This window comes from Embiotoca jacksoni, unplaced genomic scaffold, assembly GCF_022577435.1.
Source record: "Embiotoca jacksoni isolate LCO1_2020_lvr unplaced genomic scaffold, fEmbJac1.0.p SCAF_21, whole genome shotgun sequence".
Taxonomy (NCBI): domain Eukaryota; kingdom Metazoa; phylum Chordata; class Actinopteri; family Embiotocidae; genus Embiotoca; species Embiotoca jacksoni.
In genome coordinates this window covers 4,315,690-4,342,241 of record NW_027185352.1, presented here as the reverse complement: position 1 = coordinate 4,342,241, position 26,552 = coordinate 4,315,690, and the positions used below count along the sequence as shown (strand labels likewise).

At 42.3% G+C, this 26,552-nt stretch overlaps 2 protein-coding genes across 3 annotated transcripts in view; one reads left to right on the top strand and one right to left on the bottom strand.

Annotated features, from left to right (window-relative positions):
- The first annotated feature begins 8,986 nt into the window (after window positions 1-8,986).
- csrp2 (cysteine and glycine-rich protein 2) lies at window positions 8,987-22,703 on the top strand. Its single transcript, XM_069156494.1, has 6 exons — window positions 8,987-9,067; window positions 11,114-11,238; window positions 14,718-14,886; window positions 16,117-16,246; window positions 19,230-19,323; window positions 22,452-22,703. Exons 1-6 carry the CDS (start codon window positions 8,988-8,990, stop codon window positions 22,526-22,528), a joined length of 675 nt encoding a protein of 224 aa, XP_069012595.1. The 5' UTR covers window position 8,987; the 3' UTR covers window positions 22,529-22,703.
- The window catches only part of zdhhc17 (zinc finger DHHC-type palmitoyltransferase 17), a 35,733-nt gene continuing 31,834 nt past the window's right edge, over window positions 22,654-26,552 (bottom strand). For both annotated transcript variants that reach the window (XM_069156492.1, XM_069156493.1), the window contains exon 17: window positions 22,654-26,027. In XM_069156492.1, the coding sequence (XP_069012593.1) occupies window positions 25,889-26,027 (139 nt within the window). In that variant the 3' untranslated portion in view covers window positions 22,654-25,888. The remainder of the gene's footprint in view (window positions 26,028-26,552) is intronic.

The following is a 26,552-nucleotide window of genomic DNA, read 5'->3' as shown; positions in this document are numbered from 1 at the left end:
TTGATGTGATTGTGTTTAGTTGGCCCCTTCACATTTGGTTACATTATCAAGGTCTCGTAGGAAATCTGTTGGCTGCTGATCACCAGTTTACAAAGACGAGCTGGACAATCCTCCCGTGGCTCAAAAACATTACTGAGGGGACAAATAAATCACTAAAGCCTTAAATGTTTACAGACAGCATCTGAAGGAACAGGTTCTTCCAGATGCATTACCGATGTACTAATTCACTCATCTGGAAGACAGATGTGCGTTTCATGGTTAAACATCAAATCCTGGTATGACTGAAGGACACGGCGACGTGTGACAACACTCTCAGGTACTTGAAGACCAGTGTCCCTGCTAGAATTGGATTTTGGAGAAATATCAGAGTACTGTAAAGTTTTTATTTTCTTCACGTATCCAGGGAAAGTACACTGCGCTTATATGCTTGTTTTCGTTTAGTTTTTTTTTTTTTTTTAAAGCACTTGTACAGTCGGGCAACGTTTAGGAGAGGAGTGCCTCGCTGGGACGAGAGCGCTGCTGCCTCGGGACACACGTTCTCGGGTTGTCCTGGAATTTGCATGAACGACCCTCCATCCTGCTTCCAGACATCCCAGCTGAAACATCGGTGCTTCGTACAGGAATCGTTCAGGAGAGCTGCGTCACGCCAAAGTGTGTACAGACAATCCACTCCGACCGGTGGATGTGTAGTCATTAAATGTAGTCTTATGTCAGTCTCTCTCTCTTTGTTTTTTTTTTTGTGTCATTTACAGCTTTCACATGCAGAATGTTATAAACGCTGCTTTCCTGTTTTTAAAATAATGATGATTGCACTGTAAGTGTTTGTGGTTGCGTCTGCTGTTTCTCCTCTCGCTCCGTTCTCGGTAGTCGGCTTCATTTCTGCACGACACTCAAAACTTTCATCACAAAAATGTTATGACGCCGCCGGATTTTGTGTGGGTTTTAAATTTTGAGGAATTTGTGACGATAGTTTCACCAGCAAATGTGAACTTGTGTAATCCTGTATTTTTAAAGATGGCTACCTTTTTTTTTTTTTTTTTTTGAGTAGAAATTAAATACAAATATATGAATTAAAAATGTTGTATTTTACTCTACAGCAGAAAAGAAAAAAATGTTGACAGATGTCCTCAGTTGGCCTCAGTTTACCAATTTACAAACGTACAGATGCCTCCAATAACTGTCTGGTCCCGCAGATGGAAACAACTTCTGCTAAACCACCTCATCTGCAACACACTGTTTTACACTCCAAACAGAACATATGATGGAGCTGATGGTCAGGGTGAAAGCACGGCTAACGAGCTTCATAAAAAAATTTAAAAAAAAAGATTCACGTGCGAGACTGAAACGGCAGCGAGCTCGTTGAAATTCAAGTTCACGCACACGAAGTAAAAACGGCGACCGTGAGGTTCTTATTTGACGAATGGAACAACACGCCGAGTGAGATCTCAGGGTCAGATCAGGCTGACTGAGTCACAATTAAAACACACGCACACGCCATCTGTCAGAAGACATAAACATGGAGCTATCAAAGCTTTATCATCGCCACTAAAAGTGAGCGCTGGACGCTGCCAATAGATCCGTTTGGCCCCTGTGAGGCATTTATGACACTAAACCTCAGCAGATGGAACAATTTCACTTTATATAGACGGATAGTTTAGCCAAGTATCTCCTGTGGCCAGACAAAAAAAAAACAACAAACACCTCGATGAATTTGCAGCGTTCATGAGGCAGAACGGAACAATTAGCCTTTATATAGACAACAGAACCGAAACCGTTACTACAAACACGTGTGGATGCCAATGACCTGCTGCTGCCCGTTCTGCTGCTGCCGCTGCTACCGTGTTACGTCACCAACTCTTTTTGTACCGGTACCATTTCTACTTCTACTACGACTGTTACTACTACCTCTATTGGTTAAAGGTTTTTGATTTGCAGCCAAAAAGTCTAGTTTCATAAGCAAAATTCATATTCTTTGACCAAAGTGTAAGGGCAAATTTGTTTGTAATGCAAATAATTTTAGTCTCACTTCATATATTTTTACTTTTTAAAAAAAAAAAGCTTGATCTTTGCAGAGCGAGAATTATTTTATTTTTTTGCTAAAGACTCAAAAATACCTTCTTAGGTATGATTAGGCCACTTGTCCTCTCAGATAACTTTTGGAGCTGCACAATTTGGTGCCCTCACTTTCTTTGTTCTGCCCCCCCCCCCCCCCCACCCCACCCCACCCCACAGCCCTGCATTTGATAAGCTTCTTCTTATTCTCCCAAAGCACAAGGATACTTTTGTTTTTGATAATAATTTCTGCCAAATAAGAGACTCTGTTCTTCATATATCTCGACAACCGTTCATCCCATCTGCTTCAAACTTGCTGAATGTGTTGTCGGGGAGGTGTATTTTTAAATTTGGTGCGATTTGGACACGCGACTGGTTTTATATTTATAAGCTTTAATTAACAGGCAACCGGCGCTCCATCCAGCAGCTTCACAGCCATACCACAAGCCAGGCACTCATACTGCCAAACGGGCTATTTCCAATGAGCACTGCAGTAGTAATATTAATGAGCAGATTAAAGAGTAGTGTTCTAATTATTTTTGAAATGTTGATTTAGAGTTACATTAAGAAATTACAATTTCTTTTTTGGCATGCGGCCCTCCGTCCACAGTCATTATTGCCTCTTCACAGGAAAGAATTTAAGCACCTAGAAGCTAATTTGATTTTAGAATACAACACCTTATATTCTCTTAAATGTCCTTAAAACTCACTTTTAACTTGTTTGTTTGGTAAGTGTTTAAATCTCAGGAGTTTTGGTTGCCTTCATTTTCCTGCTGCCTCAAATCTCCCACTAAAAATATGGACTATAGATGCAGAACTAAGTTACAAACAAGTAGCCGATGTATGGCAGTAACTGGGCTGTTTGAATGAGTGCCATAAACTATCAATAACCGTTATAAGACCATAAAGCCAAACGAAAACATGTTTGGAACTTGAATTGATGTTATTTATTAGCTAAAACAAATTAAAAAAAAACCTATATGTGTTAAATTCCCTGAACTTGTTCCCGGTTATAATCCCAAGTGATGCCGGTGCAGCTACAAAGTTTTCAATGCAAACCCCTGGAGGATTATGTTATTTAGTCTTTTATATTTAATGTTTAGAATTTTCACTGTAAAGCTCTTTGTGGCCTTGGTTAAAAGGAAATATACATAAATTAGAGATGTAGAATGTTCATTTTTCCTGGAGCACAAAGTGGCATCTCATGAGAAAACAGGATCCAAAGCATTATACGAGGCCACGCCCACATCCCAAATAAAGGATCAAACCCATTGTGGAAGGCCACGCCCACATCCCAAATAAAGGATCAAACCCATTGTAGAAGGCCACGCCCACATACCAAATAAAGGATCAAACCCATTGTAGAAGGCCACGCCCACATCCCAAATAAAGGATCAAACTCATTGTAGAAGGCCACGCCCACATACCAAATAAAGGATCAAACCCATTGTAGAAGGCCACGCCCACATCCCAAATAAAGGATCAAACCCATTGTAGAAGGCCACGCCCACATACCAAATAAAGGATCAAACCCATTGTAGAAGGCCACGCCCACATCCCAAATAAAGGATCAAACTCATTGTAGAAGGCCACGCCCACATACCAAATATATACTCTATGACGACATTACAACATCAGAACTCACCAGCCAGCACCACAAACACTTACAATAGTATCCGAGACAAAAGCCTGTTGAAAGTGACTTCAACAAATTGTGAACACACAACCAGGAAAAGATTATACAGAATTATATCAGGAGCAGAAAAGGAACAACACCAGATTCAGACCCCAGAGACTCAAGAGAAGTTTAACCTGATGGTAAACAAGGAAATCGGAGCTGTGACAAAGAAGCTTGAAGAGCTGACATCCTCAATGAAAGCAGCAGCAGCACCCAGGAAATGGACAAAGAGCCCTCCACCAAGCTACAGGAGGTCCAGGGGGAGCTCCGGGTCCAGGGGGAGCTCCGGGTCCAGGACTCTGCTGCTCCTGCTTCTGTTCAGTCACCACCACCACAAAACAACCTTAAGGAGGTGGACGATCTGAAACAGAAGGTGGAGAATCATAGAAGGTGCCCAGAAAGGATCAATGATCGCCTCCAGGAAGAGAAAAAGAAGAGAATGTTGGAAGAGGATAAAAGAAAGAACAACCGGAAAAAGCTCTCTGCAGCGGAGAAACAAATGTACAAGGAACAGCGCAAGAGAAAAGGAGCTAAGAAGGTACAAAGATATCGTTAAAGATCTGAGTAAGTGGCCCAGAGCTGACAGTCTGACCGAGTCCAGTGATATGAAACGAAGCACAGGGGAGCTTGTGTGTGCGTTTCAGATGGAAACGCTGAGAGGGAGGTGAAGGCCGTAAAACTCCAGCAGGGAGAAAGAGAGTCCGGATGAGCTAAAGGACTGGAAGAAGCAGCTGGAAGACAAAACCGGCTCCTGCCTTGAACTGTCCTCCAAAATTAAAGAGCAGGAGGAGGCCAATCAAGCCCCCGAAAAGAAGTGTGAGGAGCCGACAGCCAGCTTCCATAGATGCAACAGCAGCCTCGAGGAGAAGGACAAGGAGGCCTCTGCCCAGCCAAAACAGGAAGGGGGGTCTCAATTCTCAGGACTCTACTGCTCCTGTTCAGCTCAAAACAAATCTGAAGAACTCCAGCAGGAAGAGTCCAGTAGAAAATATGGGACTTGGGATGAGCGGAAGGACTTGATCCAGCAGCTGGAAGACAAAACCAGTACTAGTCATGTGTCCTATAATATTCCACTGAGTCCACATAGACAATACCAGACAAAGTTATTACTCAACGTTTGTGTTTTTCCTGCTGTGACATTGTGAAAAAGGCTTTTTATCCCTCATAACATTTAATTCCACCCAGATTTTACCAAAACGTCGAGACATCGTTTGACTTCAGTCTTGGAATTAAATAAATAAGTTTACTTATATATTGTTCTCTAAGGTTCTCAGGTAGTTCATTCATACTTAGGATTATAATTCAGAAGGAAATATTGCTTTTTTTTTTTTACTGAACTACACTCAGTAAACACTACTGTCGCACGTCACTTGGTCGTTTAAAAAAAATAAAAATCCATCAAAACACGAGTTTGTAAAGTGTTGAAATAGAATAAACTACCAAACTAATAGGTATTAAGAGTCACCCTGATCAATGGTACACATTAAGACACCACTAATCCAATAGTCACATATTAATTATAGCATAAGTGTTTTGCCATTTATATGGATTACGAGTGCTTTCAGTTGAAATGCTTCATTCTATTTTTTCAATACCGTTTGCATACTTCACTTTGCAGGTGAAGATTTTACACACAAAGTGACGAGCCTCGTCGCCCGAGCCCGTGATGGTTCGATTTTCCTGCCGTTGCATCAACATGACTGCCGGACGCCCTTTGAGCAGCTCGGTGAAACCTGAACACGTCGGGCCTCTCGAGCTCGTCTGACCGTCCAGCTGCTTCTAAAACACCATGTGGCTAATAAACGGCTGAATGCTGTCAGCAGATGTGTTTTTTTCACGAGAGCCCAGAGTGATTCAGAAGATACTTTATTCCACAGCGCTGTTGGAGTACTTTCTTCCAGTCATCAAATGATCATATCCATCTTAAGCCAAATGTCTTTCCGAGACGGGCCCGCCCGTCAGCAGGAAGCACAGATTCTTCACGTCCGGAGTTATGAAAGAGGTCTAAAATGTCGTGAGTGCTTTTATTACATCCAAAAATAAGACTGGGGCTATTTTTGTGGTGACAATCAGGCCAAAAAGACAAAGAAAAGGGTGCTTCTTTATTGAGCTATCAAGAGGTTTCTAAATGATCAGCCATTTCTTGGTTTTTCATCTCGTTTTTATTTCAGAAGGACAAGTTTCTTTGTTTTTACTCTGAATTCAACATATTATTTTTGCGCCAAAAACTCTCTGTTTCCATTTGAGGTCATGACGGCTCCACTCAGGGATTTCTTCACCTTCATGTTTGTGACCATGTAAAGCAGCTCTAAAACGCTTTGAACTGATTTGTGTCAGTGCTGCTACGTTTCTTCTCTCGGAAAATCTTTCTGAACAATAGCGTCGCCTGATGTACACAACTATAATACTATGTACAATGTACAGATAATTATGGTTCCCACAGAGGATGATGATAATTAAGCTTTCATCCATTACCAGCAGCAGGTCAGCTTAGTGAAATATCTCAACATCTACTGATTGAATTGTCACAAAAGACACTGATTGTTCTGAGAGGAAGCATCCCGGTGTCCTCCGATCAGCAGGTCTCTGAGCAAACACCCGTCTTCCATCATTCTCTGCTGTTCAGAGGCTAAAATGCTCATTAAAAGATGGCGACCCTTACCTTGCTTTACATTTGGGATCTCCGTCTGCTGGACAAATCAACGACGCTTCAGTTTCAGCCTTCAGCTCCTGGATGGATGATGTTGAGTCATTGTTCCTTCAATAACGGGAAGTTGTTGAGTCCTCAAAGCAGCAGAACCAGACAACCAGCACCATTTATGACTGTATAATACTTCATTTAGATGTCCATAAACTAATCTGTCCATCAAACACTATCCCAGAAGGCTCAGGGAGCATTTGTGGTGGTTTATTGCTCAACAATTCAGATTATTTCCTTTCGTTAGTGGCACTTCCAGCCTCCATACTCTCCAATAACAACCCCACGTTTGCCAACATGGATCCATGAACACCAGCTTGAGTTCAAACTTTAGGGAGACTTCCTTCAGTTCACTTCACGCTTGAAGTATTCCTGGGAATATTTGTTTGGAATAATCTGCTCATAGGAACTTGTCTGATTGAAAGGTTCAATACTTCATTTCAAGCGACAGTAAAGCCTGGCTGCACTCAACAATGTAACTGGAAATTAAGTTGGGTTTCCTGATTGAAAAAGCAGCTAAATACTTTTTACAACATATTTTTTTCTCATCAACAAAAGATAGAAATTTAAAAACATGTGTGCTAACACAGATGAACTTTGTCTGTGTCTCACCTTACAAATGTACAGTAAGAAGGACTATTCGCATAGTTTAAGGTCACGGCACATTATTCAGTCAGTAAGGAAATTCTTTCTTTTATTTATATTTTTTCCTGGTCATTTCTCAACCTTTATGCACCATCAGTGGCCTGCTCATTTATTTGGAATAGAAACATGCTGAAATGAACACTATGTCAGCGTTTCTACAGAACCCAGGACCTAAATGCACAATACAGACAGGATGAGGCAAACACAATCAGTTCACTTGCAAGAATTATTAGTCCATAAAGACAAAGTCCAGGCAACTGGAAAAAAAATACACAACAAGGGAAACAAGATTGCTTCCAAACAGAAGATCCGCATGACGACATTTAGTTTGTGATCTGACTTCAGAATCCAGTAAAGAGTGGTGACACACTGGGAGAATATATCCTGAGCTGTTCATGACTGAATGAGTGCAGGTTAAGAAACAGATGAGGTGGGCGTGGTCAACGGGAGACTGAGAAACAGACTGGGGACCTCTGGTGGGGAGAAAGGGAACGACAAGCAGAGAAAAACAAGCGACCATGTGGGTAGAGAGAGGGACAAGAGACATGGTAGAGAGAGGGACAAGAGACACACAGGGAACCTGTGGTGGGTAGAGAGAGGGACAAGAGACACACAGGGAACCTGTGGTGGGTAGAGAGAGGAGCAAAAACTAGGACAAATCTGAGCAAAACCATGACACAGGTCGCTCTGAAATAACTTCTGACATAACTGTCTCTGCTATCAAGCTGATTTAATGTTCCCCTTTGAAGCACTCTATTGTTATGGTCATTTCATAACAGGAAAGTAGTGAAGCTGAGGTTTGTTGATGACAGTTGATGTCTGCTTTCTCTCTACAATCCACTCGCTGCAAAAATAATTGAACTGATAACCGAATTCACTCCATCTCTCCATTAAAGTCTTTAATTACGTATCATTTAAACCTAGGCTTTCTTTTAATAGGTCAGTTTTATAGTTTAACCCTTTAATTAACTTTCATTGAGCAGTCGGCTCCCTGTGACACCATGTAGTTTCACTGTGGTGAGGCTCAGAAGCAGCTGTGTTGTTGTGAGTCTTACTGTATGGTTAAAGCAAAGTAAACAGTCTTCTTCCGTTCACCTACAATAACACAACAACATCCACACGCTCTGTGTCTCCTAGTGTAGTTGTCATGTCAGCTTTAACTCTTGTACACCATCTTTCCCTGCTTTGCAAGGCAACACGTACAAACATGGTATGACCAGCAGGGGGCAGCAGTGGTGCTTTATTTGCAGAATTTCTAATTGACTCCAAACTCTTTCACTTTGGACGGATGGGTAGGTGGATGAAAGCAAAGTGGAAAGCAGGATGGGCTGTTTGTATGACTCTATTGTCTTTGTCATATTTCCTGTAATCTTGACAGGAAGTTCTCTTTTTCCTGTTGAAATCCACCAGTTTCTACCACACAGTTGCTCCCACTTCATGCCATACAGCTGGAGGACATGTCCTGCAGCTATACGTCCAATCAGGAGCCACAAGATGTGTCCTCCAGTGTCCTTGAGTTTGACACGACGAACTCAACACTCCTCATGTACTCTTCATACATGGATCAGATATCTGCCTTTATGATCTGTCACATTGCTTCATAAGCTGTTTATAAAGTGATGGGTTATTACATTTTAAATACTTTTTTTTTTTTAAACTATAATTTTGTATTCTTCAGTCAAAGCTGAACTCTTCAACGAACTTTCTGTCTCTCTGTGAGGCTCTTCTAAGTCTTCCATCCGTCCTTCTTCTCTCTGGTTTGAAGGGACGTTGCAATCATTCAGTTTCCCTTTTTATTTTTTTATGAACGTACCTTCAGTGCCAAAACTATCGGGGATTTTTCCGACTGCACGGGAAGGCAGCAGTGTTGAGTTCACGCCCCCTTGGACGCCCTCTTTCCACTGAGACGTAAATATGTGGAGTATGTGGCATCACGGGGAGAGAGAGCAGCAACACTGGATACTCACAAGCTGCTTTTTACAGCCCACTTCAAGGTAGGTTTTGTTTTCTGACACTCCGATTTACTGGAAAACTAAATATTGATGATTTGAATCAGTAAATATGTTGAACTGATGATATGTATTCTGCTCATGTGTTTATTATGTGTTATACGCAGTTTGGGGCAGCTCACCTTCACTGTTTCTACTGCTGCAGTGATTCATGATAGTAGTTTCAGTCAGAACTGGAATACTGGAGTTTGCTGTTACTTGCTGGTGTTTTGGCAAACAGATGAAAACAACTAACAGAAAATAGCAGTCAGTGTATTAATATACAAATCGGTGCTTATAGCGAGACAGTGTTCATTGATTTTCGCAAGTTGAAAATAAAGTACCTCACAAAGCTGCAACAATTAGTCGAATAATTGACAGAAAACTTATCCCAACTATTTTGAGAATCGATTAATCGTCTTGAGGTGTTTTTTTTTTATTATTATTATTTATGGTAAAATCCTCTGATTGCAGCTTCTGAAATCGGATATTTTTCTGGTTCTTTTATTCCTCCATGACCTGTCGCACTGAGCATGTTTTGTGGACTGTTGGGACAAAACAGGATATTTTAGGCAGAATCTTTGACTTTGGAAAACTCTGTTCGACATTTTTCACCATTTTCTGACATTTTAAAGACCAAACAGTCGAGAATAATTTATATGAATTAAGTAACGAAGATTAATCGATAATAAAAAAAATGTTTTGTTCCAACCCAAAAGCAGTCAGTGCTCAAAGGGCAATGTAACATAATAAAGACGCCAGACGAAATTACTGTATTTACAGTATTATAATTGTTTAGTTAACAGGTTGAAACTTTTGTTTTATTGTCATATAATATCAAACGTCATGGTGAAATATAACTACATTTGTGAGAGCAAAATAAAAAAAAATCTGAATCCACTGACAACGTTTTACGTACTACTGAAATAAAACAAAAACATGTTTAACATTTAATAATTACATAGTATAATGTACATTTACCTGAGACACCTGATCCAGCTGCCACTATTGGTTCAATATGATTTCACGGGTCGGAAAGATGAACAGTTCTTTAACCAGTGCCAGAAAAACATACTCAAATTATAATTCAGGTTCATTAAGAATACAGTTTCCCCACTGAAAAGGTTCAGAGCATCTACAGAGTCCAGTGATAGGGAAGTTTTATTAGTCTCGGTGCAGTGGAACATTTGAGTGTCCAGTAATGACCTCAAAGCTCAGATTCTTCTCTGAGTAAAAGTTCTGAACACCGAGCGACACATTTAAAGAGCCTGAACACTGAGTGACAAACTCAAACATTTCTATCAAAGCAGACATCAGCCGGCTCGCTGTGTTCACTTCAACGCAGCCGGTGATGTTCGTGGTCCTTCCATCCTCTCCTCTCTTGCTCGGGCCTGTTCTGCAGCCTCTAATCCAGCAGGGAGGACAACTCAGGCACTCTTCAAGATTAATAGCCTCTACTGCTTCGTGTTTCCTCTGCAATTCATTAGGGATCACGATGCTTTTTAATCTCCGTCTCCAAAGTATGACATCACAGCGGGCTCGCCGTGCGTAAAAGGTTAAATGTGTCTCTTATTGATGGCGTTTTAAATGGGAGTGAGTGTGTAATTACAGGCAGATGTACATGTGAGTCGGGGAGTGACTGGGTGTGCGTCATGTGTTTACTTCACACTCACACTTCTTGTGTGCCGTTTTGTTTCCTGCAGCTACAACCCCCTCAGGCACGGCGCCCTGCAAACATTCCTCGGGGTATTAGTCTGCCCTGTTGTTTGGGCTGACCTCGTTTGGGCTGTTTTTGTTGTTGTTGTTTTTTTAAGGCGGCAATTGTGGCGGAGCATGTTTTTTTTTTTTTTTGATTCTCCCATGGCCTCTATGATTAGAAATTCTGCAGATATTACAGCTACTATATGTATTACAGTATTTCATGTATTACTTCTTACCAGGACACAAGAAGTCTTTTGTTTGCAGGTTTTATTTGAGGACGAATCTGAGCGAGAAGAGGAGGAACAGACACGATGCTTCATCCTCTCACATCACCTCTCTATCTCTTCCTAGAAACACACACACGATGCCAAACTGGGGAGGAGGCAACAAGTGCTCGGCGTGCAGCGGCACAGTTTACCACGCCGAGGAGGTGCAGTGTGATGGGAAGAGTTTCCACAAGTGCTGTTTCCTCTGCAGTAAGTACAGCTGTAACACTGAAACCAAACATCTAAAGGGCTGCTCTGTGTTTTCTAGCCAGTCGAATAGAGACTGTTTATCACCAGCAAAGCATTTTTCAAAGTGTACAAAGTGTATTTTGTATGGACCCCCTTCTCTCAGCCACTGAAATCATCACTTTTGTGTTCGTTTTTGGTTAAAGGAGTACAACACTGATTATACACAGAGTAATAAACATCAGTTTACTTGTGAGTACCAGCTGTATAATTTCCATTTAATGTACACATAATTTCTTCTCTGTCACTACAGGAGATTTTTAACAATTCAAAAAAATAATACTTGACATGAGCAAAGAGTCTACAAATTCTTTGGACATATCACCTGCATTACGAACTTGATGTTTTTTTTTTAAGTTTCAACTGTCTGATTGTTTTAATCCTGTTTCATGGTTGAAGAGCAGTACAGGCAACTTTTGTTGTCTCTAAATGTGCTGAATAAATCAAAACTGACTTGCGTGACAAAACTTAACTTAACTTTAACTTAAACTTAAACTTAAACTTAAACTTAACTTACTTAACTTAACTGGACTTGACCACACTAATTCAGCCCGCCACGACGACACAAGAACTCACGCACGAACGTGAACGACGATTGGTCCGGGTCATACTGGTGATGTTCTCCCGACAAAGATACGACAATAATTTATGGCACTTTGACGCCTAATCTGACAAAGTAACCGTCATGAAAGACAAATATATTGTGCAGTCTGAGCTCGGCCTTATGGGAATTTTAGGATCCTCTGATCTTGGAGTTTGCCTTGTGAAAGAGACTAAAGTTGATCATTCCTGATTTAATCTATGTCTCATGACTCCCATAATATTATGAAAGTGCAACACTGAACTGTCTGTAAGATCTTTTAAGATGATTTTGTCACGTGGTGTTGCAGTTACATTAAAGAGTGATTTCCAACCCCTTAGTTACTTATCTATAACACTGAAAAGGTCAACTCCTGATGAGTTTGTCCAGTAACACTTTAACCAACACGTGTTGTTTCTTTAAAGTCACTGTCTCCAACAGATGAGACGTTTTAGTAGCAACTTTACAATAATTATGGAAACCTCAGGCAAGCACTGCATCAACCTGCACATCTGACTATCTGTAATGAGGCAGGACATCTATTCGACTGAGAGCCGTGAACGATCCGGGATAAAATCCACTGATTCAGGAGAACAACTCCTGAACTCAGTTTCACCTCCTCGGCTTATCAAAGCGAGCCCGCGCTGTCTTCGGTCTTCGGTTTTCGAGTTCACGCTGCATTTTTGTCAGTTTGTTGGACGAGTGGGCGGCTTGTCCCGCTGTTGAACCGTCCTCCAAATGTCAGAGAAGACCTCGCACACACACAGAGCAGCATTATACAGTCTCTCATTCATTTAGCTTCTATCTAGAGGAGATGAAACCAAACTGAGCCTCAGAAGATGAGTTTATTTTTTTAGAGACTTTGTTACAAAGACAGCTTTGTCCGACATTCCCACCCAGGAGATGATGAGCAGGACGACTCCTTGGCTCTCTTTCACCCCTTTTTTTTTAGGGTCACAGTTTGACATTCACCACCTTTTATATGTGTATAAAAAACAGCTTTTTACTGACAGTGAAGTCACACAGTTGGAAACAGAGCCTCATGTGACTCTATGGACATTAATGTGGTCTCGTCTTTAGTATTTCTTTATAGTCAGTGCCAGTGGAAACACATGATTGAACGATGACACTGGAAATATTGTGACAAAAAAAAAATCAAGTTGCAGCAAAGACAGATGAGGAAATATAAGTATTAAAAGAGCCATTTGATGGGACATCTCCGAACGGCTTTCATTTTAAAAGTGTCGGCCAGGAGTTCAGAGAATGGAGAATTTTTTTGTGTGAAATCTTAAACCAGTATCAGACAGTCGCACAGTGAAGGCCATTGTGTGAAGAATTCAAGTAATCCCAGCAGTCAGCAGGCGCACAAGTGGGCGGTCTGAAGCAGCAGCGGGGCTTTGGGTGGCTTTTATTTTCAGACAATGAATTCTTTACTGTAAGTACAAACCTGCAGAAATCTCTCTATTTCTCCAACAGCTCCTGTAAACTATCAGAATAAATCCAACACTCGTGGAACACTGCTTATGATCATCAACATGTGCATAAAAATGTTACTCTTTACTATATCAAGATTTTTTTTTTTTTTTTTTTTTTTACTTTTTAGGTTTAAAACACTTTAGAACAAAAGGCGAGGCGGAAAAATCCCAAAGACTTCGAAAAGCATCACATTTTTTTTAAAAAAGAGACAAAAATATGCCACTTGTTGCATTTGGGATGGAAAATAAATCGTGCTAAGTTCTCATAATTGTCTTGGGAGCTGCAGGATGAAAACCGCGAAACAGTTCACGTTAACGACGTGTATATAAGAGTCGAAATGTCAAAAGTGCCTGAGGAAGCACTGAAAACAGAGTAAACAAAGTGTACGAACACTGGAAGTTGTGGCATCTTGAAGAGTTTAAGGATTGTTTTTTAATCAAAGATGAAGACTTATGTGGCGCTGAGGCACAGAAGAAGTCTGTCAGGAGATCGGTATCCACAGCCAGTAAACTGCTATTAATCCCATTAACAAGTATGAAATGTATCTACAGAGACAGGCGCATTAATAAGGCAAACAACATTCTGGGAGACGAGAGGCACCGGCTCGCCTCATCATTCAAACTGTTGCCGTCTGGGCGGCGATACTGTCCTCCTTCATTCACCCAAAAACAGATCCAAATTTCCATTTGTTCCACAAACCGCTAAGCTTCTGAACAAAAAGTGTGCATCGATCAAGACGGATGTCCAGCTGGGTGGGTTTTATTTCTTTATTTCATCCTTCTCTGGTGTACGGCGTGTGGATATGTCCCCTCATGTATGCTGATGGTTGACTATATGTGGTATGAAGTGTCGGTTAAATGAAGTGGCCAAAGTCGTAGTTAGCGCCTTAAAAGTAGAAGTCAAACTGACCGACAACAACTTGTAGTTTGACTATTTTAATCTCTTATTATTCACAGTTCACCTGCTTTGAACTAATTTGTGTTTTTTACTATTTAACTGAAACTTTAAAACCCTTTTAGATTTCAGATTTTGCACCTTTAAACAACAGCAATATCTCAACTGACCCGTCCAGCTAAATGTGTGTCTCACACTTTAGCTGACATTTAAACTTTTTTAATGTTTGAGTTCATCTGAATCTTCTACAACGTAAAATCTTCTGAAGCGCTCACACTTAAATTAAAACTGACACCAGGTAATTCAGCTTCTTTAAGTCCTCCCATTTCATGTCTACTAAAAAGTTTTTTCCAATATTTTATTTCAGCTGCCGCTTCTTTTGTTTCAAATGTTTCACATGAAGGTTTTAAGCAGTAAAAACATACATTTTTGTAGAAACAACAATCTGACAGGACTATTCCACTGATGTATCTGTCCCTGTCTGTGCCCTCAGTGGTCTGCAGGAAGGGTTTAGACAGCACCACACTGGCCATCCACGACCAGGAGATCTACTGCAAGTCGTGCTACGGGAAGAAATACGGCCCCAAAGGCTACGGCTACGGACAGGGAGCGGGAACGCTCAACATGGACCGAGGGGAGCGGCTGGGGATCAAACCTGAAGAGTAAGCAGCTGCAGTGTTACACAATGACGGTGTAGAGACAGTCTGACACGGCACAGAGCTGCAAAATCCTTCAAGTAACTGTGATTGATCGTGATCTCGGTGATATCTGAGCCAGCTGAAGGTTTTCTCATGGTACTCTGGAGGTTTGTTTGTGAGCAAAAAGAAATAAATCGAAATTAAACGGTAATCTCAGTGCTATGAAAACACTATCAATTTCACTCGGTTGTGCAATTTAATGGATTCATTGCAACACTTATGGCATCTCAACATGCATGACTACACGGGAGCTGCAGCGAGGTTGAAGTGGTCACTGAGTTCAGTGACGTAACGACGTGTATCTGTGGCTGCTGACTGAACTCGTGTCTCTATAAACAGCATGGATTCATGGCACTTAACTTTACGTGACTATGTAAACTACTTCACACTAAATTCAAAGTTATTGTGAAATGGCTGAAAATATTTGGGATTACATCTGCAAAATTACATCCACTTAGAAATCTGAGGTCCAAAGAGTTTGTCAGACTGCACGTGTAACTCTACACATGCGTTTGGACGTGATGTAAAGCAGGAAAACACCTCCCTACCCATACACCTAGCTGGAGTGGTTATCCTGCCGCGGACGTCAGGTGATCGGAGTCATGAAAGAGTTTGTTATGTAACCAGAAGGATCCCGCTCACCCCGCTCACCCATCGCTCTGTACTCCACCACAAAGGGCTTCATTCAGGGGCCACCGGGGCTGGCAGTCACCCTTCGATAAGCACTCCTCCGGGGCCGCAGCCTGCCCCGCGGCCTTTCCCACCGCTGGCAGAGAATAGAAGAGTAGTCAGGTTCAGCAGATTTGTTTTTACATTTTACATTCTGGCAGTAATTTATAAAGTTCTCTAAACATGAATTAATATTTAATTGACTCTTAACTAGATCCTGCTCTGCAGGTATTTATTACTGCGGATGTTAGTGTGGGTTCAATAGAAGTAAATGTTTTACCAGCAACAGTCTATGTTATGATTTAAGTTAAGCATAAGAACCTTAAAATGGTCAATTTTAGAGCTTCCTTCCTGTCAACATTCATTGAGTTCACCATCTTAAATGCATCTATTATTTCTACATTTTTATTTTCTGAGTCTCTGAGAACATTTAATAATGTGTAGCATTCTGTGGTTTCACATTTTTCAAAGACAATTTGTCAAATATTTTATTTGTTCTTTTTTTTTTACCCCGTCCCCCCAAAGGACCCAGACTCACAGACCCACCACCAACCCCAACCCGTCCAAATTTGCCCAGAAGTTTGGAGGTTTGGAGAAATGCGCCCGTTGTGGAGACTCCGTCTACGCAGCTGAGAAGATCATGGGAGCCGGCAAGGTGGGAGGTTTATCTCAAACCACACCACAGACCTTCACTCACACTTCTGAAACACTGCTCAAGCCGTATTATTGTAAACCAGCCGATGATTATTTTAATTATAGCTCAAAGTTTCAGCCAATGCCCTCTTATTGCTTCAACAAAGTGTTTGGCACCACTATCCTGTCAGATTAATTAACTACTGACAAATAATGTAAAATTATAAGACATTAATAAGAACATTAGATTGCTAAATTGTGTAAAATTCCACTGGTTGTCATCTGGTCTTTCTATTTGGTAATTCCAGTTTATTTCAACACATTTATCTCCCATAAATTCACCTGTTGTGTCTCTATGGCTCGTGCTAATTTCTTACTGGCGTCTATTGTAGAGAACTAGGACTCAAATAATATCGGGGCAAGCAGTGAGGGCCTCCTACAGGTTTAAATAAACCTGAATTTCACAAGCTTGACTTTAGGCCAACCTGGACATAGACTGAAATGAGCCCTCTGGATAACTGCAAGAATACTTTGGGTTTCCCCATTTAACTTCTAATAAGCCATCAGGTCTTCAATCATTAGACAAAACCTGGGAATCAAAAGTATGAAGGAAGTTATTAGTTGAGGGAGGATGAGTGGAGGCAGGTGAGGACTGAAGGAGCTCGGGTGATGTGAGTCAGGTGGAGTGGAGTAGTGGAGAAGGCTGACGAGAGGCCGGTGAGCAGGCTGGTGATTTTAGAAGTTGAGGCAGGTCTGAGATCCTGGATACGAGGAAACACATGGCAGCAGAGGAACTAAATCTAAAGAATAAATACTACCTCACTGGCTGAATAAACAAACTGATGAAGATTGTCTGGAATACCAGAGGATTTGAACTGAGGAGTCTTGATTAGGTGATCACCTGCAGGTGTGCAGCTGTAGAGCAGGTGAGGTCATCTGGAACAGGTGAAGGGGTCGGGAGGCAGGAGCAGAGTGCCACACACACACACACACACACACACACACACACACACACAAAGTAAAACAGACAAAGACGAGAAACACAAGGGAAGTGCGGGAAAAAGACACTGAAGGTCAGCAGCTATTATGACAGGCATGTCAATCAAACCAGACACGCCCCTAAACATACCTCTCTCTGAGGGTTAATATTTAATACTGCGTTCAAATGGGGACGAGAAGAGTCCATATGAACGGCCCCCACATTGTGTTATTCGCAACGTCAGAACTTATTTTCAGAAGTTAGTTCATGAGGTTATGAGAAAGCTCATGAGTTGTGAAGTGTTTGCTGATGTTTACGGAAATGTTAGAGGTCATGGAAGTTAATTTTTTTGTTTGATGTTAAGCTAATATATTGTAATTTTTAGTCATGCTCATAGTTTAGATTACAGCCTACGTCTGAGGAGAATGTTGATCCTCGCAGGCCTCGTCTTTTCTCTCCGTGCCTTTGTATTTCCTGCATTACATTTTCCCCTGTTAGGTCGCTAAACTGTTACCCTCTGTGGCTTCTAGACGCCGTCCATGTTTCCGTTGCTTAGCAACTGTGTTTTTACAACTTAACCACTTGAACGCAAAGCAAACGGTGCACACGACTTCCCATGTCGTCACCATGAACTCACGAGTTCCATTTGAAAGCAGCATTAATTCTGTCGTTATTTTCAAAAAGACCACGAGAACACATTAATGTAGCAAATGACTCCCATAATTATTTGCTGAAAACATTTATTCACTTTTATTTCATGAGAGAAGTTGACAGAGTTTTTTGGGCCCGGCCCCGAGTGGTCTCCAGAGGTATTGCACTTTATTGCACTTTACATTGGCTTCAGTTTTCACAACCGGAGTCTTCGCCCATTTTTACACACAGTCTGTGGCGAGGACATCAGCCAAGTCAACCATTTGGTTTTCATTTGTTCAGCCGAGTTGCAAAAATGATGACACTTGGCTCAGGTGAGGACAAATTTATTGTCATGACAACAACACTGACGGAGAGTCCACAAATAGCCTACAGTAAGTCATGTATCTGGGAAACTGATCTTACACCACAGACTTTAAGATCCTGCTCCTGCACGTCGAAGCCGTTCGTCATGTTTACACTAACAACAAAACTTCATCTGTGACAGTGTGCAGTTAGTATAATTCATGAAATTATAGTTTATGTTTCTACTGTGTGCAGCTTCACAAAACTATCAGTGTTCACAGTTTCATCATGATCAGAGTTCAGCCCTCTAGCCCAGGATCACAATCTACATGAGAAACCGCGGGGGGGAAACTTGTCTGACTGGATTGAACACACATGGTTTTCACAGCGCTGAGCCACATGCAGGAGGTTCGCTGCGGTTTCTCCTAATGAGAGAACACAAATCCCGGTTCTCTGATTGAAGCCGTTCCATAAAGTTCGGAGCTTCCCGAAACAGCTGGCGTTTATCGCATGAGGCTGCGTGGACTTCTGTCAGATGTTGTTGCCGCGGTGATTTACAGTAGATTAAGTCAGGATTTAATTCTTAGGATGAAAATCAGAGTCTCAGGGCAGTTGTTCACATGAAAACCTGTCTGCAGAGGAGAGCGCAGGATTTGTGTTTCCTCTAGAAGTGGGAGTGCACCGTTTCCTGTCATTGATCGCTCGTGGATTGACAGGAGCTGGTGATGTCATCAGACAGAGAGCGGTTCACGTGTTTCCTAACGGGAGGAGAGGCTCCTTCTCATCGACCGAAGCGTGACCTGTAATTTTCTGCATAGCGAAGATGTTGAGAAATGCCCCGGGCTGTGGCAACACTGAGCAGCTTTGATGAGATTTAATGAAGGAAATGATGATTTATGATCTAAAGAACATCTGTCATTCTCAGCTGTAAAATAAAACTGCAAAGAAAAAATCTTTTCTTCTGGAGTTTTCCTTTAACGCTATAAAAGTCCAGCTATTTGGGGTAAATGTAGCATTAAAACATGAAGACACACTGGAGCAGCTGCCATCGCAGGTTTACAATTGAAATTCTTTGTGTTTCTCTTCGCAGCCGTGGCACAAGAACTGTTTCCGCTGTGCAAAATGTGGCAAGAGCCTGGAGTCGACCACCCAGACGGAGAAAGACGGAGAGATCTACTGCAAAGGTGAGACGAGCCTGAAGAAGTCTGATGTTTAATCACAGCATAAAACAAAAAGGAAAAGTAATGTTTCTGATGCAACTTGTGATGGATGACTGTCATTACTAAGATTTTACTGACAGACAGTAACAATACAGGAAAACAGTTGCTTCTAACAACACATGTATTGGCAGTGAAAAAGTACTTAATGCCTGTGCTACACACGAGTTGACATGTTGACACCAGAGAAGGTCGCGTACAACAGGGGATACATATACAGGGTTATGTTGCTTTCTTGAAGTTGCTCTTGTAGGCTGGAGTCAGGTGGGCTGCTGTGGAGCAGCAGGTTGGCGGTACACAAGGTTAAGATGGGTAAATGGTTTATTAAAACAACAACAGAAGAACAGGAGCTGTGACAGGAAAAATAAAAAACAACAAGAAGCAAACTGAGCTGAGCTGACTTCGAAAAGGCTTTTACCAAACATACCAAAAATAAAACCAATTCTTTAAATACAAACAAACTTAGAGAGGAAAGTGAACTATATACCCCTGGGAGAGAACACGCAGGCTGACAATTAAGGAGTGAAGGCTGGGGGGAATGCACGGTGGGTGGGGTGGGGGGGTTGGAAAGCAACTGCAGCCGGGGCTGATTAGGGAAGTGAAAGCAGGTGAGGCGGGCGACATGACATGAAGAGAGAGAGACGACATAGAGGGACAGAGCTGCAATGTTTGAATTAAAAAGGGCTGAATTGGTATAAAAGACAAAATGGGACCCTCCGCTGTGATATCACACGCTGCTTGTATCGCCATTGCAAAAGAAAGATCCAAACAACTTTACAAACATGCAATAAATCACCACAGCAGCGAGCAGCCGGTTCTGTCACTTCCAGATGGAAGCCTGGTTTGTTCACATTTTGTCAGCAGCAGGACAACCACGTTTTAATAGGTTTCCTATTTTGCTATGAACTGCGGGTAGGTCCCTTCTCCTAAATCTGCAGAAATGTGGACGTGTGACAGACTTACCGGGAGCGTGACTCAAAGTCGGTGAGTCGGTGAGGGTGGACGTTGGGAATCGGGCCAGGGAGTAAAAAAAAACAGGGCAGACAACAAAGGAAAAAGATGGGAAACAAACTGAAGTAAAGAACATAAAAAACAGGCACAAACAATCACAAAAGCAACTTTCAAACTGAAATAACGAACAGAAAATTGGTCGAACCGTAACATCGGGTTTGTTTGGAGTCCCCAGGTTCCCACCTCGTCCCCAAACCTCTAATCAGCAGGACTGAGAAGTCGGAGGTTTATGAATGGAGGTGTTGGATTGCTGCTGTTATCGTAACGCTCGAACCCTACAATGACAATAATATATTACTTCTTAGTCTCATCATTAAAAATTGACTGCCGCTGACTATTAACCGTTTAGTTAGTTTTGTGACTGGAATAAATGATGGATCAGTTGTTGACAAATAGTGTAAAAGAGCTAAATTGTTCCCACTGTATTATCCAGTGATACAGCGACGTCACTTTTAGCAGCTGATCTGATCACATCAATAAAAACGGAACTGAATGGACTGTTTGTTACCAACCCTTGAAATACATGTGCTGCTGTGGTTTCGCTGCCTTCTCCCACGAGGCTTGTTTCACGTTGAGTGTGTTGGTTTGGTCGGATGACAGCGACTCTGTCAAACCAACAGTTTGCTGAATGTCATAATGAAGCCTGATGAGCAGGAATGTTGCATCTGGGCTGTAAAAACCAAACGGGCCGAGCTCCGCTGCTCCTCCTGTCCCCCATCTGGGACATCCTGTCTCTATCTGAGCAACATCTGGATGTTGTCACGAGGTCTCATCATGAAGACAGATGTGGTCAGCAGACCTGAGGCATTAAGTTTGTGAAAGAAAGTCAGTGATTTCAAAATGTTGTTAACTTTTTATATATATATATAAAAAACTAGCTGCATAGACTCCCATTCAACTTCTCATGAAATTTTAAGACCAAGATTTTTGAGAGTATCAGACAAGGAAAATATATTATACATTTATGTGCATTTTTTTTTTTTTTTTTTTTTTTTTTTTTTAATTATCATTCCTGCAGTATTGCTTTCATAATTACATATGAACTTGAGGTCACAAAAACCTTTGACTACTAAAATCTTATCAGTTTATTTTTGGGAACAAGTGAATATTTGTGCCAAATTTGAAGGAATTTTCTCAAGGCGTTCCTGAAATATTGCTTTAGCAATTGGGCATGGATGTGAGGTCACGGTGACCTTGCCCTTTATCCTTCAACCACCAAAATCGAATGAGTTCATATTTGGGACCAAGTGGATATTTGTGCCAAATTTAAAGGAATTTCCTCAAAACCAGGGTGAGGCGGACAGAAGGACAACCTGAAGACAATCGGCCTCAGTGAATGATAGAAATCTAGAAATGGTACAAAGAGAATTCAAATTCTGCACATCTGGAGCCACCACTGCAGTACTGAGGTTATTTTAGACTTGACACGTCCGTGTGAGATAAACAGCTGAAGCTGTGGAAGTGGGCGCGCACACACACACATTTTATATATGCTGGCTCACATCAAGTGTCCGCTACGAAAAAGGCTCTTTCACTCACATTATGATGTTCTCTTTCAGCGCTACACAGCATTTTGGCATCTTTCAGCCGGTTATTTTGGTTTTCTGCCCCCAACCAGTAGAAATAAGGAGACATCGTGTTATTAGAAAATAAGCCCTGCCTGTCCAGCTCCACATGGCACACTGACTCAGGTAGTGACAAGCTGGTGAACACTGTGGAGCTTTTAGCAGCCGAAGAGTCGGATATGTTCCCGGAGAGTTGGAACCAAACTGAAGCGAACGGGTTGAATGTCGGACTTTGTTGCTCTGCGTCTGCTGCCTGTGTGTAAACAGATAACTGATGTGCCACATCGACTTTGTACCGTCTGTTTCTGCTGCCTCCGCGTGGGCAAGCAAATCGGTTATTAAGACAAATACATCTTTTAAGTTACTTCAATCTCTTCCCAATCGATAGCAGTGACTTGTCATACTTTTACCGACCTCACTTTGCAGCATTGATCAACTTTCATATCAGTAATGTGATAATTCAATCTTGGCACAACATTTTACCTGCAGCTCCATAATGTTCCTGCTTTCCCTCCGCAGCATGTTACGCCAAGAACTTCGGGCCCAAAGGGTTTGGTTACGGCCAAGGAGCCGGCGCTCTGGTTCACGCTCAGTGATGACTCAGCAGGACTCAACTTTGATACTCAACATGAACATTTTTTTGACTTTTTGCTTGCGTTTTCTTCCTCAAATGCTTTGATGCTGTAACAGGTACAAATAAAAACCATGAAGAAAAGCAAACTAAATGTTCACATTTGACTGTATTTTATTATTAAAGCCATTAAAACTGAACCATGCCCATATGTTTACATCTGAAGCGGAGTTACAGTGATGTCTGAAGGTGGGCAGAGAGGCACTGGAGATGATTATGTGCTTTCTTTTTTTGTTTTCTTCTTTTATTATCCCACATGGTGAGGTGAGAGGGGGGAGACGGACGTTTCAGGCTGCTGGAAGAACTAGTGAGGACTGAGATGACTTTTAAATTCAGGGTTTCGGTGTCCTGGATGAGCCCGAAGTGGTGAAACTCTGCCCTGTAAAAACAGAAAAGAACACTTCCCCCACATTTACCTCTGGGTCACTTAAAAAGGCATCATTAGAACACAGGTGGCTAGTTATTGGTACTGATATGAAATGTAACGTCCATTCATCCTTTGACCTTGAAAGCGCACGGAAAAAAAAAAAAAAAAAAAAAAAAAAGCAGCTGCTGTGCGTCGTCTTCGTAGGGCAGCAGTGACATCAGTGGTTAGTAAGATGGAGGTTTGAAAACGTGGAGTGATGACATAACCGTCCCCTTCTGATGATGCAAACATGAGGCCCAAAAGTCTCGGAGGCCTTTATATAATATAACCTTCCCTCTATCTTTAAAACTATTGCATGATCACATTTCAGCTTTTAGAAAACAAAACAAACAAAAAAAGTTGGCGTCTGCCTTTAGTTCTCTAGTGTCTTTGCTTTACAATTTGTACATCCAGTGGTATAACAAACCCAGCGGTATATCACAGAAATTAACAAAAAAAAAAAAAAGAGAAGAAAACAAACCTGTTTTGGATGACTACAGAGTCCACAAGTATGGAACATTCAAATATATTACACACTTGCACGGGAGATCCTGACCTGAAGGACAAGTTCCACTAAAACACACTGGATTGGAGAGAAAGAACCTAATAAAAAAAAAAAAAAGACAAATGAACGTAATGCAGAAAAGTACTTGCAAATACTTAACATTCACTATATACAGACACGTGGCTTGCTGGGCTGTCACCATGGTGACGACGAAGGGGGTCGGATGGGGACGGCGAGAGCCCAGCGGTCCCAAGCATCGTACATGCAGTGGAGTTTCTTGACGGGGGGGGGGGGGTAAATTTAGGGGTTAAAATGCTCTATAGACAGCAGTGTCGGACATCACTAAAAGCTACAGTCATACACTTGGAGTATAGTCACTTGAGTTTCTCCTTTCTGTTTGGCTGGAAGAAATTTCCCCCAAACTTGGAAAACAAAACAAAAACCAACGAAATGAATCCAGGAGCACCTGCGACTAACACTGGAAAAAAAAACAAAAAAAACAAACAAAAAAAACCAGAGAAAGATAGTGTCTATGTACAAATGCACATTCTTTACACTCGTCAATCCTGCTGCTGCTGCTGCTGTGAAGCTGACAGCTCGGGGGGAGGGGGGGGGGGGGCAGACAGAAAGTGATGGGAGGCGGCCATGTCTGATAGGCTCCTCCTCCTTCTACTCTCTGTAAACAGTTGAAGCGTCGCTGCTGAAGCGTCGCTGTGGGCCTTCTGTTCAGTCACGGCCAAAAAAAAAAAAAAGAATAAAAAATAAAAAAAACAACTACAAAAAATATCTAGGATCAGTGCAATGTTGTAGCCAGACAAACAACACACAAAACAAATAAGACTTTACAGCTTCTAGAGAAAAAACACATGGAATGAAGCTTTCCTGTAAACTCGTCTGTCCTTCTGTGGCGTTCTCGTTTTCTTATACTCGACTCTGCTGTTAATAAATACACTCGCTGTACCTGCTTACAGTTACATAGGTGAAGTTCTCGGGCTTCAATGCTCAACAGCTACAGGTACTTCTTTTAGTTTTCTTTTCCTCATAAAAACCTACTCAGCTAAAAATGATGTGAAATGTAAAAATGATGGCGCTCGAACATAGTTACTTTATCTATAAATAGTTTTAAAATAAATATACCTGTATCACATTGTCTGTAGGATATTATCTGTCATGTTTAAAGTGGTCGCCGCTGAAGGAGTCCCAGTTCAGGCCCATAATCCTGCGTTAATACTGCACAACAACTGTTTTCAGGCTATTACTTTTGCAAAAGAAACAAAAACAAACACTCCTATATCTATGAAACTTGTGTTTCGAGTGGATGCAGCTTCATTTCAGCAGGTGACAAGTAGGACTCGTCCAGCGGGCTCCACCTGGAACCCAACACTCTCCTCTGATCAGTTCAGCAACGTTGGCAAATCCTCATCAGCTCCTCTCGCAATTCATCACGGTGCAAAATCAAGACCTTAAAAAGACATTCCCTTATTTCTAACATACTAGAAACAATTTCATGTTTTAATAAAAAAAATTAAAAAAAGACAAAAACAACTTCCTTTAGCTTCCCTGGCCACCACAGTTAATAATCACAGGAACAGCAGAGTTCCTGAAACCAATCCAAAAAAACCACAAACACACAGAGGGCACATGGACAGGGACACCATAAATAAGATATAAAGTGGGGAGGGGGGGAAAGAACGACGCTGCCTCGTCGTGGGCGCTCCTGCGTCTGCAGCGTCGAGTCTCCGGTACAAACAGAAGAGCTTTCATTTTGAAATCCCCGCTCGTCTGTTGGCCTCTTTCCTCTCCCGTTCGTGCCTGGCAGCGACGCACCGTCCGAAGGGCTCGGGAGAGGAGAGGAGAGGGAGGAGGGGGGGGGGAGAGGAGAGGAGAGGAGAGGAGAGGAGAGGAGAGGAGAGGAGAGGAGAGGAGGGGGAGAGTGTGTGTGTGTGTGTGGGGGGGGGGATAGCGGTGCAGGTACAGTTATGAAGTCTGATGCTGGAGAATAATAGTAGTAATAGTAGTAAAGGTGGTGCTGAGGGCAAAAGGGAGGAAGTGAGAGGGGGGAGGAAGGGGGAGGGTGGAGGGGGGGGGGCGTAGGTATGGTGTTGCCCCGTAACAGCATGCTAGTCCTGGCTGATTTTTTTTTATTTTTTTTTTTTATCCCCGTTGTCGTTTGATCGGTGAGGGAGAGATGGCCCAAAAAAGCAAGCGCTCCCGAGAACAGCATCACTCAGATATGAACGCCGGTGGGGGTCGGGGTGGGGGGTCGGTGGGGTCGGGGGGGACGGGAGGGGGGGTCCATCCTTCCAAGACTCTTCTTTCATCCAGACACGCTCCACTCCACTCTCCCCCCTCCCCCTCCTCATACCCTCCCCACCCCCTTCCTCTTCAATCCTCCTCGTCCTCCTCGTCCTCCTCTACACCAGCTGGTAGCCCGAGCCAGACGTCTGGTCGTACTCTATTGTGTACTGCGTGGTCCAGTCCACCGCCACGGGCCGGATCAGGCCGCAGCAGCGGATCTCGAAGAAGTCTATGAGGTTTCTGATGCAGCCGTGACTGGAGGGGGGAGGCGGGGAGGGGGGGGGGGGAGAAAGAGACAGAGGTGAGGGTCATCAGTCAGAGGAAACGGTGTCACTGCTGCTGATGGAATAAACACGTCTAAACGCTCCATACATGTAACACCACAGACATCCAGCCCTCTGGGATTCACTGTTGTAGCCAAGTCAGGTGAGGTTAACATTAGGTGCAGGTGTTTAGGTGCAACATTTGCACAGGGTGGAAGCAAAAGATGACAAATAACCAAAGGCCTGCCTTATTGCATAATCCAAATCTTTTTCAACATTTGACATTTTAAGCGAGTAGATTTCCTTTCGAATGGTTTGTCGTGTCTTTTCTTCTTTTTAACCGTTATTTTACCGGGTACAACATTTCTTTTTTTAAATGGTGACGTGAAGAAGGCAGCAAAGATACTTGTCGAGTGCACGTCAAATACATACATACAATGAAATACATACGCCTGTCACGTTTTAAAGAGCATCAGGAATTCCCTCCAGCTGCAGCGTGCTCGGGTGGACAGGACAA